Genomic DNA, 16,408 nt, shown 5'->3' on the forward strand with positions numbered 1-16,408 from the left:
TTTTTTAAAAAATTAATATGGAAGACCGAAAAAAAATTAAAAAGTTAATTTTTTTTTTCAAAATGTTTTACCTATTTAAAGTTACTATCGATGTTTTTTTAATTTGTTTTAATTTGTTTTAACTAAAATTCTGCTTTAATTTTTTTTTATTCAGTAATATGTTGAAAACCCAGTTATGGTAATGTTATATATACAGTTATGGTAAACCATTTTCCATATTTTATCATTGTTTTTTTTTATGTTCTATCTTTAATTTTGTCAGCGACAATCTTCCGTAGATACCCCATAGAATGATAAGATAATGAAAAGAATAAATGATTCAGAAAGTAAAGGGTCATTAAACACTATGCAACAGAGTATTCACGGCGTTTTTCAACTAAAGTAGCTTTATTCCTATTCTTTTGACTACAACTGTATTTATTTGGTAGACACTAGTTATATTTGAATATGTATATAATGTGGCAATATAAACCTACGCCCAGAAGCAGCAAAATAAGACTTGAATGAGCTGATAAGCAGACCAATTGGATGTTGTTTTCTTTACATATTTCAATAACTTTTAATAACACATGAGTGTTGTGACCATCTAACGCAAAAGTTTGTTCTCCGCCAGTTGCTTTTAACTGCTGGTATAAATAGCCGTTCCAACCACTCAATAAATTGCAATTTCTCCATCCATCCTAAATCTGATCTTGTTTGCACTGTACCGGTTAGACCATTTTTGCACAATGATTAATATAATTGTCTTTTCAATTTTTCATACGAAAGGAAATCATTTACAGAAAAGCTATATTCTCGAGGCGAAAGATCATTTACAGACAAGCTATATTCTCAATTTTGATTTCATTAGATTTTTAGCAATGAAGTAAAGATAATAATTAAATTTAGTACAGTTGATAAACTCCTTAACTGATATATCACTCATAACTACATCTGTTTTATATCCTACGTCTATTATAACCTTTCTCCTTTGTTTCTATAATACAAATACGACTGCTTACTAAAATATATTTGATAATCTGTGTATAAAGTTTGAGTTTTTATAAAAACTACGCGTGCGTAACTTTGTACTTTTTTTTTGCAACAATCATGGCAAAAGATCGGCAAGATTAGCAAAATTAACGCAGTGTTAACACTGTGCCAAGATTGTTTTACAATTTTCAAGATGTTTCCAATCGTAAAACGATCTTGGCAAATCATTGGTACTTGAACGACATCATTAGCTCGGTGGTGCCGATCACACTCTAGTGATAACCATGCATGTGCCATGCATGAAGAGTTTAACCATATATCACAATACTCATTGATAATTAAATAAAAGAAAATAGAAATTTAAAACCTAAAAGTACGAAAGAATTTATTGAATCTAAACGAGTGTAGAAAAAAGGGTTATCAAGTTTATATAAAAGAAATTTTTTTTCTTTATAGTAAAATAATAAACTATCATTAAAAATCTAAAATTTGAAATGTTGTAAGAAAAAGATGCCCAGTGTGACCCCCTAAAAAGTAAAATCTAGTTGAGCGTCAATCGGAATGTTTTGACTTAATTTTGACATAGAAAAAAAAATACTCAATACTCAAAATGACAAGATCCCTGGTTCATTTTTGTCCCATAGTTATGCGCAAAAATCTCTTGATGTGCTTCAATTTATTGAATGAACGCTCACTTAACAGCCACTGTCGCTGGAATCGAAGCAAAAATACGCAGCGTAATCACTACAGTTCTGAAAAGTTTCCAAAGTTTCATTTTAAAAATTTTGTTTAACAAGTGGAATAAAGCAAGAGGTTTCTCTCCAAAGTTTGCAGTGTATATTTGTTTTATGTGAAGTAATTCTTTAGTCAGTTCATTTTCAGACTTGTCACATGAATATTTGTCCAAAAAACGGGAGCAGGTACTCTTGATTTCTGCTTCAGACAGTTTTTGATATTTCCATAAAAACGAAAATATAGAACCAAGATTTAAAAAACAGCTTTTCCAGTCCAGGGTTAATTCTATTGACTAAGATAAAACTCGCATGTTCTATTTTTGGCGGCAGTAAACATTTTGTACTGTATATGTTTGTGCAAATTTGTAACTGGTTTACTTTGAATGTAAGAGCAATGAGGAAAAAAAAACCTGTCAACTAAACCAAAAAATGCTTTTTTTGCATTTATGCGGGTAAACTTTATTTGGTCAACCACTGGTAGTGGTTCCCCTGAGGGCGGAGCCTTGAGCAACTTGCTCGGGTGACTTATCCTTTGCACGGCGATGATGCTAGGGCTATTGCTCTTGACATATCTTAGACTTTCAACAGTTTGCCATGCTGGTCTCATCCATAAACTTACTTTATATGATGTATTTGGGTAAGTTTTTGAAACTTTCCCAAATAAATCATATTCGAAATCGCTTCTTTCTAACCGCTTTATAATATTCATCTTTAAAAGCCAACACGATTTTTTATTTTCAGTCACTTTAGGTTTTATCCTTGGTCCTGTTTTGTCTCTACATTAAATATCTCCTTGACAATCTTACATCTAAAGTGTTTCTATTTGTTTTTAAACCAATATATTATACTCATGCCTAGAGAAAAAATCTTCTCTATTCAATCGCTTAGAACAGGCCATTATTGGTAAAATGTTATTGTGTTTAGTGGATTTGCAGTGGACATATATAGACATTTTTATCGGTTCGTTGGAGCTTTGCTCATCGGTTACTTAGTAGACCATTAGTAACAACCGCTTTAAACAAAAAGCCGATAACTTTCCAACATGTTAATAGTGGCTAGTTATCGGCTAGCGACATTTGGCGGCTGCAACTAATGATCCACTAAGAAACCAACGAGCAAAAATACAGTGGACTGCTCAAAATGTCTACATAGGTCCACTAAAATTTCGTTTTAGAATGTTTGCTGGGATCTTACATTTTGCAATAATACACTGGGAAGTACAAAATTTAGTAAGCTTAAAAGAAACTTTAATTAACAAAATGCATGCTGGATTATATTTGGTGTTTACAGAACAGTTTATACTAAGTTAATCACTTTTAAGGAGACATAATGCCCTCAATGTTTATAAACTTGATAAACACCAAATTTTCCTGTTCTTGTTGCTGTTCAAAACAAAACACGGTATATCTCCTAATTTATACCTCTTTTATTATTTATATATCTTATAATTTATATATTTAATTTATATATCTTATAACTTATACCTCTTTTTTTATTTATATATCTTATAATTTATATATTTGATTTATATATCTTATAATTTATACCTAAGGTATACCTCCATATTTCATTATTTCTTTAGTGTAGTTTCTTATTAACACCACACAACATTTTAAATTACAGTTTTTTTGTAACAAAATTTTATTTAAAAATAAGCTTTTTTCAAATACCATATCGTAGACCATTTTTTTTGGAAAAGATCCCATTATTGCAAAAAAAAAAAAAAATTAAAAAGGAAGATCTTTAAATTTAAAGGGTCCTTAAATTCTCTGCCCCCTTATAATTGAGAGCCGTGAGGTCGCTTTGCGACCGCTCTGATGGAAGATAACTCTGTAACTTTAACTTACTTATTTTTCTTAATTAAAGTTAAACTTTAATTTAAGTTACAAAATAAAAACACATTTATTCATTATATATATTAAACCAATTAAAAAAAATCTTTTTATATAGCTCTTTAAATAAATAATACCTTTAAGTAAAATTTTAAGTCATATATTTTTTCTGCATTAGTGTGTTAACTGTAGTCATTAAAAAAAAATTTAATGCATCATGTTGTTTAAATCATCGCAGTTCGTTTATAGAAAAAATGTTATAGCTAACTTTATTTCATTATTCTATTTCTTTTTATAATAACACTTTAATTCTTACAGCGTGTATTGCTGAATTCTTCTCTCCCTTTTGCCTCAAACTGTTACAAATCTCCGTAGATTATATATAACAGATATAGGAGGAGTTTTTTAAATAGATTTTTTTTACTCTACTTAAAATTAAAGTTTAGTCATAATAATTTTTATTTCTGATTAACGTTCTTTTTCTAACTCTGTTTTTTATTTTCACTGCACTTTTATTTTCTAAATTTTTTACTTCCACTTTTTGTTGATTTATGATGGAATTTAAACGTCGTAGACTTACTTTCTGTTTTATTTTTAATTACGGAGGTTAAAAAAACTGTTTAAACATAAATTAATTTTTTTTGTGTTTATTTGGTTTCTTAAGATACGCGGCGAAAATATTTCCATATTAGATCTTTTTTTATAAGTTTAGTCTAAAATTCTTGCTAATTTGAATTCGTTTAACATCCCGTTAAAACGTAGAAGTAAGATTTAAAAAATGCAAAAAAGAGGATGGCATATCGCACAAATCAATCCGCATAAAAGGTTTCTTGATATTTTTCCTTTATGTCATAATAATTATTCGTTATTAAAAACGTAGTTATATTATAATAAAAAAATAATTAAGCGTTTCAGTTCACCGTATTAGTTTAAAGCTTCAAAGCTCATCGATCGGAGTTATTTAATGAACCCCCGGTAGGAAATTTAAATTTGAGATCCCATTTTGATATGAAAACAAATGCCGACAAAAATCCTCAATAAAATGATCGCTGGTGGAGCTTTGTATCAATTAAACTAGCAGTTATTTTATTTCCAAAGTTTTGCAGTTTTAGTTTGCAATACATTGTGAGTTTGCTTTTTTGTTTTCATTGTATTTCTTTTGCTTTTAGCTATGTCATCAGGCGCATTTTTGTTCATTTTTGAATACATTAACAATGTTTTGAGCTTGAGCTTTTGTGCAGCAGATAAATTTCACTCCAAAAAATAATTCATTTGTCATTGCGCTTCGCCAAATTTGCAATAGACAACAGCATGTTTTTTTACCAGATTCTATCAGTTAGGATTTGTTTACAGACAAACGCAAGGTCTTATATTTTCAATTAAAGACCTTTGAGCTTGGCACCTTTTTTTTGCTAATAATTTTTTTTTTTTTTTAAATTGTTTAACTGCGTTGTTCCAATTGATCTTGCAATACAAAAAGTTTTTTCCAATTAAACTAAGTAAACAAAGTTACTTTAGCAGTTTTGAAGTACACTTTTTTTAAAAAAAAACGGCAAAAGTATGACAAGTTTTTCCCATTTAAAAATCATTAATGCAAATGTTTTTAATGTTCTAATAATAATCAAATGCACCAAATAAAAATTTCTGGAATTTATTGAAATGCATAATGTTTTCTATAAAATCTTAAATAGAATTTTACCTAACTTCATTCTATATTACTCACTTTTTGCTAAACTCACTTTGAGCTGTATTTTCTGCAGCAAGTCTGTTTTCAGACTAGAAGATCAGGGAGTCATATATGGTACCTGACAATATTGCAGCAAGCATTGACAAAAGCTCAAATATGCTCTTTTTAATTTAAGACTTGCAGCTGGAGTTTAAAGTTATAAAAGACATTTCTGCAAAAGCTAGCTGGGTTGATATTTTTGTATTGATATAAGATTTTGAGCTAGATTATTTAAAAAAATGTTTTTAAATTAAACTTGATGAGTTTAAAAAAAAGTTTTTTGATACAAATTATATAATGGCTGGTGGGTTACCCACCAAAGATATGTTCCAAAGCTTGTTTGAAAATAGGATTGGCAGTAGTTTTTGCAATAGAGATATTAATGAAAATATATTTGGAGAAATGAGGGGAATAAATAATAAAGGTAGTCCAGATTCAGGATGGATGTTTCCTGGTTTAATTAATCCTGAACTATTTCCAGCATTTTTTAATAATCCAATACCTACACAGAGCTCAGTTTTTAATATGCCTAACAAACAATTCATTGAGAAAAGTCCTCAAGACACAAGGAATCAAGAGTTTACTCATTCTTCTCAATTTACTCATCATAATCTATTTAACAATCCAGATGGACATTTACAAAATAAAACAAAGTTGTATGAACTGAACGCTAGAAAACATCAGCAGGTTTTTGAAAATCGTCAGGAAAAATGTCAGAATAATTTATTAGGCTATAAATTTTCAGATGTTCCCTCTGGTTATCAAAATGGATTTCATCTTTACTCTGAACCATCTGGTATTCATAATGCTCACTTGAAGTCAGCTTTTAGCTACTCCCTTTCACCAAATAATGTACGGGAGCGTCGCTTGAGTTCATCAAGTGATAATATGAAGCAAGATATTACAGTTACTGCAGGTACTCCTGTAACAGAATCACGTGGGATTCCAGAATCATACATTCAACAGCATCATCAAAAGCAGTTTCATTACAATATGAGAAGCCCAATGTTTACAAACAATGATTCCCAACAAATGCAAATTGCCTTTGCAACTGCTGCAGCTCAAATGAGCTATCTTTCTTTACTAAAAAATAATGATAAGTTTTTGTTAAAAAGTCAGTCACAAAATAACCAGGATTTAATACGTAAATATCCTGATATGTACACATTTAATCCATTAGTTTCACCTGTAGAACAAAATAACAATCACCAAAATGTAGATGTTTTGAATATAAAAACTGTAAACTCAAACAATAAACCAAGTAATGAATTATATGCAAATACTGAAAAATCTCGTTTATCAGTAGATTGTAACATTTCTACCCCATCAAGTTATAAGTTTGCCTCATCAGGTAATTAAGGCTTAAATTTTTAATAATATGCAGTTTTATAGTGTATAAAATTATTTTAATAATTTATTTTGATATTCTTTTCTACTACATTTGGTCTTCAATATTTTAAATAAAGCAGGTATTCAACACGTTGAAGAAACTGCATTGTCTAATGCTGATGAAAAGTCAAATCAAAGCATTCCAATAACATGTTCTGTAAAAGTTTTTAATGGTAATGATGCAGATTCAGAAACAATGAGAAAATCAACAAGACCCAGTCACCTAGGTAATAATTTTGTTTTACTTTGCATTTAGTTTTATATGTATAATGTACAATAATAATAATAACTGTTGATCTAGAATAAACCTCAAAGCAGAAAATTAATTTATATATAAAAGGTTTATTTATTAAATTTAAGAAAACCAGAAATTATTTCATTAGGAGCCATTTAGCAATTAAGGATTAATCTGCCTATTAAGGTAGTAAACTATGTATGTCCAAATAAATTCAAATTATTTTGAATTGTATTAAATTATGATATAAATAAATAAAAATTGTTTTTTTCAACACTCCGATAATAGAATGGTGTGATAAATATAAAACAAGCAACTAAAACTCATTGAAAGTAGCTATGATTGGATTAATATAATTTGTCAGGTGTTATGGTATCTCTTCTAGCTTTACAGGAAGAGATTTTAATTTTCAGGTTTTTTAAAGTTTATATATATATATATATATATATATATATATACATATATATATACATATATATATATATACATATATATATATATATATATATATATATATATATATATATATATATATATATATATATATATATATATATATATATATATATATATATATATATATAAAGAGTCAATGATCAAAATAATTGTAAAAAATCTTTTTGATGCTTAAAAAAGTTTTTTTCCAATTAGTGGAATCAAGCTCTTCTACTATTCAAACAAGTTAATAAAAGATTTTTTAGGCAGAATACATTCCAGCAAGATTTTTTTGCAGATTATTTAATTCCTAAGTTGGAGTCTGAGATCAATCATAGAATTTTCATATTTATTTTAAATGAAGAAAATTTGTTTCAAAGATGAAATTTTAATTACGTATGAACTTTTTAATGTCGGTTTATTGGCGTTTTTGCAATTAAATTTTGCAATTGGATTTTTTTAATAAAAAACTTTAAAATATTAAATATTTACTAATTTATTCTTGTATACTCTGCTAATATATTCTGCAGACTTAAAGGTAAATGGTAAAAGAAAAAAACAGCTTCTTTTAACCCTAATAGATCTTTCTTATGTAAGTTCACCTTACAAAAGATCTATTCTTAGTTAATGTATCCAGTAAATGCATTGACTGAAGGTTAGGCCTGAGCTTCACCCTCAGTCAAAGTATTTACTGAAGCACAATATATATCACTAATGACACCATACTAAAAATATATATAAACAAGGGTCTACTCTTATTTCAGTGTAGTGTCATTAATGATATTTCATGCTTTATAAAAAAGCTACAGGAAAATTATGCAGCTCTTATTATGCAGCTTGTGAATTTTTTTTTCTAGACAAATAATTTTAACATTTTTAGTTGAGCATTTTTCAATAACATAAACATTATCAATAAAATAATTCAAGTTCTTTTCTCTCCAACCAAAATGTTTTTAAATAATTTTTATAGACATTTTGAAATGCATGCTGGATTTTATGCTAATTCAGCAATTTTTTAAATGATCTTTTATTATCAGTTCCAACAAGCTAAAGTGCAAGGATCAATGCACTGTTTAAAACCAAGCAGCTCAATGCTGAGCATTTTAAGAAAAAAAACAAACAGAATGGTTTTTGAAACCATTCTGTTTGTTTTTTTTGTGTCAAATATTATGTTCAACTACTGGTTTGTTTTCAAGTTTAATGCTTCATTAAGTTTTTTTTTTGATAAAAATGTAAAAAAATAATCAACTGTAAATTTATAAAGAATATTAAGTAAATTTAAAATGTAAAAAATGAGTTTAAATAAAAATTGAAAAATTTAATATATAAGCCTAAAAATTTTTAAATAGTCTCTCATTTTGTCAAATATTAAATTATGGTTACCCCCATCAGATCAGTCATGAACAGGTAACAATAGCACCAATGTTTGGCACTTTTTTAAAACCTTATCTATGAGACACATTAAATACATACACATGCATTGCATTGTAAGATAGACATATTCTCAATACTGTGTACATAGACATATACTAATATAATATTTATATATGCTATATATTATTCTTTTTTATATTACTTCTTGCTCTTCATGCAACCTATAATTTATTTTTATTTATTCTCTAAAAATTATTTATTTTTTTTCTTTTGAATTGCTTTTTGTTTAGGGTCTAACTTTGTTCCACAAACACAATTTCTTTCTGTTAATGTTAGTCATGGTACACCAGGATCTGATAAAGATAGTAACACTTCTTCAGTAAGTCCTGTGCAGAATAGCCCCTATGGAAATTCAGAACGTCAAAGCAGTCGAACACCTAGTCCTCAATCAGATCGATCTAAGTTAAAAACAGAGAATACTTGTTTGCAATGTCAAAAACATTTCAGTAGCTCAAGTGCATTAGCTAAGCACAAACTCATACATAGTGATGAACGTAAATATGTTTGTCATATATGCTCTAGAGGCTTCAAACGTCAAGACCATTTGTATGCATTTTTTTAGTTTTTAATTTTTTTGATTTTCTTTCATAAAATATATCTGTAAAAGGTATGTTTAATAAAAATTTAATATTCAAAAGTAATGTTTTAGAAATGGTCATATGATTACCCATAGAGATAAAAAACCTTATGAGTGCCACTTTCCAGAATGTAGGAAAAGTTATTGTGATATGCGGTCATTAAAAAGACATCTTGAAAACAATCATGGTAGTCCTATTGGTGGAGCAACACCAGGCTATTTGGCTGAAAATTCAACTTTATACCCAGCTTTTCCAACTGTATCTAGACCTAGTGATATAATTCATAGACCATATTTGAAAGTAGAATCTGATAAACGTCCTCAATCAAATGAACCTGTTCGCCCATCTAGTGCCCCAACTGCAGCCCCAGAGCCACAACGTATAATCAGAACTAGACGTAGCAGCAGTGTTGAAGATCACAGTATGAGCCTTGATCCTGATTTATTAAAAGAGTTTGATTTACGGAAAAAATCAAGACAAATGGCTAAAGAACTTCGTGATCATGAACCAATACAGTTAGGTAGTTTTTCTCAGTCGAATCCGTGTGCAACCTCAAATCATTTTATTATGTCAACAGGTGTATCAACTTCAACTGAGGCTAGTTACTCAAGAAACAATGATTATACTAGAAGTAGTGAAAAATATGAACAAAGAAGTTTTGAACACCATCAAATACCCCATGTTACCCATAGTAAAATATTTTCACCAGGACGAGTCATAACTCACCAAGAAAACAATCATAACTTGTCGAAAGATAAAACTGATTATGTACAGGCCCATTTTCCAAATATTTCTCAAAATATGCCACCTCAGTTGAATCCTCGTTTTGCATGGCACCCACATTATTCAGGAAATCGTCAGATTCAATCCCCTTGCACATCAATGCCCTATCTAATGACTAAACCTGTATTTAGACCTTATTCTCCTCATGGTTTGTGTCGATCGCATGATGACTTTCCTTCTATGCCTAGAAATGAAGCATCTACACCTAACAAAAATGATCATGATCCAGGGGAACAGGCTGTGAGTACATTTCTTCAAATGCAATATTTTTTGAAAGAAAGTTATGCTCTTGGACACAAAAATCACACACCAACCGATCCTACTGCTATTGCTATAGCTACTGCAAAAGAGCATATTGACTACAGACAACCTTTTCACGCAGCAAGAGATAGCTACTATGGCATTCAACCTTACAATGCAGAGTGGCAGACGGTAAGTAAAATATTTGACAATTTGATGATTTTTACTATGGAAATGAATGTTAATATTTCAATTAATTCATATAAAGTTTTGCCTTTTTTTTAAATTTGATCAAATATTTATCAGATTTAGAGAAAAGATTTTTTCTCTATTTTTTTACATTTATTGAAAGACATATATTTTGACATCTCCTAACCTCAATCTATTCTTCTATTTTTAAAATTTAGTTTTGTTTTAATATAATATGTACTGTTTAAACATGACTATTTTTATAATACTTTACACATTAGGTTACAAAGAATGATCCAAGTGTGCAAGATGCCAGTTATCACTCATTTTATCATAAGCAACAATTAAACTCACAAACAGAAAGTAAAAAAGAGAGCTACCAAGCAAGTCAAAGTACATCAAATCAATCACAATATTCACTTTTTAACGTTAATGATCGAAACATAGAACCATTTAAAGTGAATAAAGAAAGCAATGTAGAACATCGCCTTGGATATACTTTACAACAGTCAAATGATAAAATTAGGCAATTTGATCAATCAAAAAATTTTGATCCGTTGTATATAACTGTAAATCATAATCTTGTACCCCCACGTCAAAACAATCAGCCTGCATTTGAGTCTAAAGTTAAAATAGATGAAACATTTAATCATATAACATCACCAGTATCTCCAAATAAAAAACGCTCTCGTCCTAGTCCAATTGTAATTCCTGTGTTAACCAATCGATCAAATTTTACTGGACCATCATCGCCAACATGTGGTTTTCAAAGCATTGCAAAAGTAGTATATACTCCTCCAGCTATGTTAAGCCCACAAAGTATTTTTTTTAATCCTCAAGCCACTCCCAAAAATGTTGTTCCACAAGCTCCAGCTCGATATCTTTTATCATCAAGGAGAAGCAGTAAGTTTTAATATTATTACAACTAAGAAAATTTTTTTTGAAAACAAATTAAGTTTTAATATTATTACAAATTAAGAAAATTTGAAGTGTTACGAATTTAATTAAATTAAATTTATGTGTTAAAATAATTGAAAATAATTACAGTTATGATTTGTATTTCTTTAGCAAGTATAGATCAGCGTGATTTATCAGTTACTACAAAAGCATCACCAGAAGACCAAGGAGTACCTGAGATTCATGAGCCGTAATTTTTTTTTTTTTTTTGCCTTTAAACTTGGCAATTGTCTTACTTGATAATATTTGTTTAAAAACTAATTACATTTTTTGTCTTTTTAGAAAAATTAATGTTGGTATTCAGTTTCAAGCAGCCCTGCCAAATATTTGTATGATTTAATTTTTTTTTCAACTTATGAATTTTTAATGTTTGCATTTTTAGACTGATTTGGTTTCTTAATAAAGCAATAAAATTAATTTCATATTAGTAATAAATATAATATTATTCTTCAGTTTATTTATGTTGCCATTTTTAGCGGATCGTTCTGATGCCCAAAAAGATATTCATCGTGCAAGTCTCATGTGGTCTCCACTTAAAGCAGATGTGTCTAAAGATGCAGAGGGTTTGGTTCTAATTTGATACATTTTTTTGCTTCCTTTTCTAATTATTTTTTATATATAAGTTGATAATAAAATTGGTCTAATTCGGCTATTTAATGTAATTTGTAATTGGCTATTTAATATAATTTGTAATTTGGCTAATTAATGTAATAATGTTTTTTAGTGGATTCCTATTTGGAGATGGCATGCTCACTTGGCTTATATGGCGGATCTAATAACAAAGAGTATGCATTGCACATTTTACAAAGAACAAGGGGAAATGTTAAAGTATGTTGATTTGTTGTTAGATTTATTATAAAAACCTTTAGTGTCAATATGTAACTTAAAAAAATAAAATTGTAGGAAGCTGTACGATTATTATTATCAAGGCGACATATACTTCGTGCTGATGATCCAAATGCAGACTATCACTATTCTGGTTCTGTAAGATGGACAGCTAAAGAAAGATTGACATTTCGGCAAGCATATCGAACAAAAGGAAAGCTTTTCAGTGCAATTCAGGCAGATGTAAGTCTTTAGTATAAAAGCATTTCTTTGAATGAATGAATTTTTTTTATATTAGAGTTAAATGTGTGTAAAATGAATACTATATTACAATACTTTTATTTTTTAAATCTAACAAGAATTCAGTCTATATTTTCATTATGCCAACTTAACATTAATGTTTTTCTTAATTTTTGTTATTAAGGTTGGAACTAAATCTGTATATTTATGTGTTGAGTTTTATTACTTATGGAAAGCAATGCATCCGGAAAGTTTTCGAGCTAGAACTCGAGCAGTTGAAGTGGAATCAGATCAGGTTAGGTACCTAAGTAAATAAGGTTTTATATGAAGATTATATAAGGTTTTATATGAAGATTATATAAGGTTTTATATGAAGATTATATAAGGTTTTATATAAAGAATATAAATTATAAATTTTATTATGCAAAATATTTATTATAAATTTCTTTTTTGCAATTTTTATTACAATTTTATTTTATGCAAAATAAACTTCATAAAAAGTTTGTTATGGAGATTATTTATTTTGCATATATATCAAATATATTTGAATCAGGATGATGAAGAGGTTCCTCCAACACCAACAGCTGCTGTAGCACCACTTAGTACTTTGCGTGAACCAGTATTTGAATGTGACTATCCTGAGTGTCGAGCAAGGTTTGTTTCACGGCAAGCACTGAATGGACATATACGTATACATGGTGGCAGGTATATAAATATATTTTTTTTGCATAGTTAGATCTGAAAAAACTTCAACCTTATTAAATTGATCTACAAAAAAAAAATCTGCTAAATAGTGGAAATAATTATCAGATGTTCTATTGAAGTTTAAATTATTTTCAACTAATTATGTTCCTTTAATTTTTGATTAATTTAAGACATTTTAGTTTTCGTTCAATTTTTTTTTTAAACCAATTATAAAGATTTTTTTTTTATTCTGATTCACTCCCAACGAGGCTGCAAGCAACCACTACTATATTTGAAGTTACTAGAAAAAAAGTAGAAGACTGAAGCAAAAAGGTGACAAAAGCTGAAGGTTGTATGAATCAGGAAAACATGAAGATGAGAGAGAGTTCCGAAGGGTTGAGGTGCGGGGAAAAATCTAGATAATAATAGTTATTAGAGCATGCAAGGACAGATATAGTAAATGAATGAGTCTTTGCTGAATGATAAGTCAAGTGAGAATGAATTTTAGTTAATGGAACTAGAGATTATAGCTCCTTTGAGCACCAATCATGATAGTTTTTGAAGAAAAGAGAAAGAGATGCAACTTTACGACGATGGGAAAGAGGCTCAAGCTTAACAGATAGAGCGAGTTCAACTACGTTTATAATGCGTTTTTAGACCTTGTCTAAAAGAGAAAGAGCATCATTAGAAGGACCATCCCAAATATGACAACAGTGTTCCATACAGGGACGAATAAGAGATTTGTAGAGATAGAAAATGGAATCAGGGGAGAGAAATGGCGAGCATGATAAAGAGAAGCAACCTTAGCAGATGCTAATTTAGCAATCGATTGTATATATGGTTTCCACAAAAGGTCAGTAGTAAATGATAATTAAAGAAGGCGTAAATAATTTTATTTTCAACTGATTTTGGATGGTTTAATTTTCAGCCAAATGTAGGTGATTTAGATTTAAATTGACTTGTCTGTATTTTAAATGTTTGTTTTAAATATTTTTTACTGCTCCACTTGGGAAGATGAATCAAATATGTTTGCCGCAAAAATGTGTCAATCTCCACATAAAAACAAAGGCATTTTTTGCTTTATCAAAAGTAGTATTTTGTATTAGTTGTATTTATAGATTTTGCAATAAAAAATTATTGTGAAAAAATTAAGATTTTTACTTTTTGTCAGAAAGTTATACATGAATATTTATATAAGCAAAGAAAAAAAGAAAAAAGAAAAAATATGTTTTTTGATTAGAAAGATTAGAACTAGAGAAAGTTCAGAGGGGGAATATCAAATTCTTTTTAATGATTTGACACTTTATGATCATGACATTTTTTTCAAATATTTTCGAATGTCTCTTTCAACTTTTGAAAAACTTTTACGAATTGTGGCTTATGATACAACAAAAGCTAATATGAAAATGCGTTAACCTATTTGTGCCCAAGAAAGACTTGCAATAACAATAAGGTATTTGGTAACTGGGGATGCAGACACTACAATAGCTGCTAATTATCGAATGTCGCTAACCACTGTTGGTAGAATAGTTTATGAAACTTGTGCTAATGCTGTTTGGAACAACTTGTTATGAGAATACATAAAAGCGCCTAATTCTGAAACTGAGTGGAAAAAAATTGCACGTGAATTTGAAACCAGATGGCACTTTCCACATTTTGTTGGAGCTATTGATGGCAAGCATGTTCAAATGTTTGCTCCATCTCAATCAGGATTAAGCTGTTTTAACTATAAAAAGACACATAGTATAGTATTGATGGCCATCTCTGATGCTAAGTACCATTTTATTTTGATAGATATTGATAATAGTAGCAGACAAAAATATGGAAGTGTTTACAACAATAGTCAATTTGGGTTTCCCATAGAGATTTGCCAACATACTAAAAATTTCAAAAGATTCAAAAATATCTAATAATTATAAAAAAAATTTTGATTGCAGATGATGTATAAGGATTAAAAAGACACATGATGAAGCCCTATGCTTTTAAAAATCCTTTAATGGAATCTTTAAACTTGTTTTTAACTATTGACTTAGTAGAGCACGAAGAGTTTTTAAAAATGCCTTTGGTATTGCATCAAGTAGATTTTGTGTTTTTCATAAACCAATTATGGCTTTTATAGATAATTCTTGTCTTGATAAGAAGCCAACACTCTTTGATTGCTTGGAGGGAGCATTTGAGCTTGAAAAAGATCTCATTTTATCTACCCTTCGTCTTCTAGAATTAACTCTTACTTCCAATCTTTCTTGGAAACCATGTATCAAATCCATTGCAAAATTAGCATCTGCTAAGGTTGCATCTCTTTATCATGCTCACGACTTTATTACTCTGGATTCTATTCTTTATCTCTATAAATCTCAAATTGGTCCTTGTATGGAATACTGTTGCCATATCTAGGGCAGATCTTCCAATGATGCCCTTTCATTCTCAAGTTATTCATCATTCAATTAAGTCTCATCTTTTTACTGTGATTGTTCCTAAGAGCTCCAAAAATTCTTATTCGTCTTGTTTTTTTCCTTGAATATCAGTTCTTTGTAATTTGCTTCCTTGATCTTGTTTTCCGGATTCATATAATTTGCAATCTCTCAAGTTGTCTGTCAATCGTTATCTTGCTCTGTAAGCTACTTTTTTTTTTCCCGAGTAACTTCCAACTCTAATAGTGGTTGCTTGCAACCTTGTTGGAACCAAAGATGTTTAAAAAAAAAAAAAAGCTTATGTTGAAAATGTTATTGCAATAACAAAGGCTGTAGTTACATATTTTTTTAATGACTGAAAATGTAAATAACAATAATAGTTACTGCCCTTCAAACTATGTTGATCAGGATAGGCTGACTGGAATACAACTTGGTGGTTAGAGAAAAGAGGTGCCAAGTATAAATGGTTTAGTTGTTATTAGTAATACATCAAATAACTACTCTGACACTGCAAAAAAAATATGGGACTTCTTTAAAGAATTCTTCAGTCAAGAAGGTGTAGTAGATTGGCAATTAGATATCGTAAAGCAAATAAAATGAAATTAAATATAAGAATTTTTTTTGAGTAAATATAATAATTACATTTTGCATTTTTAACTTTAAGAGAAAAATAAATACAGCCAATAAAATACAACCTAAACAATTTTAAATGTCTTCAGATTTGACTCCAAATTCTATTTCTAA

At 29.1% G+C, this 16,408-nt stretch overlaps 1 protein-coding gene across 2 annotated transcripts in view; it reads left to right on the forward strand.

Moving 5' to 3' along the window:
• Positions 1 to 4,635: 4,635 nt before the first annotated feature.
• The window catches only part of LOC100209907 (uncharacterized), a 13,860-nt gene continuing 2,087 nt past the window's right edge, over positions 4,636 to 16,408 (forward strand). The window contains exons 1-12 of one of the 2 annotated variants that reach the window (XM_065805713.1): positions 4,636 to 6,615; positions 6,731 to 6,880; positions 8,988 to 9,303; positions 9,407 to 10,550; positions 10,829 to 11,450; positions 11,616 to 11,694; positions 11,787 to 11,833; positions 11,981 to 12,067; positions 12,229 to 12,332; positions 12,408 to 12,572; positions 12,754 to 12,864; positions 13,123 to 13,274. In XM_065805713.1, coding sequence (XP_065661785.1) covers positions 5,562 to 6,615; positions 6,731 to 6,880; positions 8,988 to 9,303; positions 9,407 to 10,550; positions 10,829 to 11,450; positions 11,616 to 11,694; positions 11,787 to 11,833; positions 11,981 to 12,067; positions 12,229 to 12,332; positions 12,408 to 12,572; positions 12,754 to 12,864; positions 13,123 to 13,274 — 4,031 coding nt within the window. In that variant the 5' untranslated portion in view covers positions 4,636 to 5,561. The remainder of the gene's footprint in view (positions 6,616 to 6,730; positions 6,881 to 8,987; positions 9,304 to 9,406; positions 10,551 to 10,828; positions 11,451 to 11,615; positions 11,695 to 11,786; positions 11,834 to 11,980; positions 12,068 to 12,228; positions 12,333 to 12,407; positions 12,573 to 12,753; positions 12,865 to 13,122; positions 13,275 to 16,408) is intronic. The other variant, XM_065805715.1, reaches the window with a different exon arrangement.

The sequence above is a fragment of the Hydra vulgaris genome, chromosome 09 (assembly GCF_038396675.1).
Source record: "Hydra vulgaris chromosome 09, alternate assembly HydraT2T_AEP".
Classification (NCBI taxonomy): Eukaryota; Metazoa; Cnidaria; class Hydrozoa; order Anthoathecata; family Hydridae; genus Hydra; species Hydra vulgaris.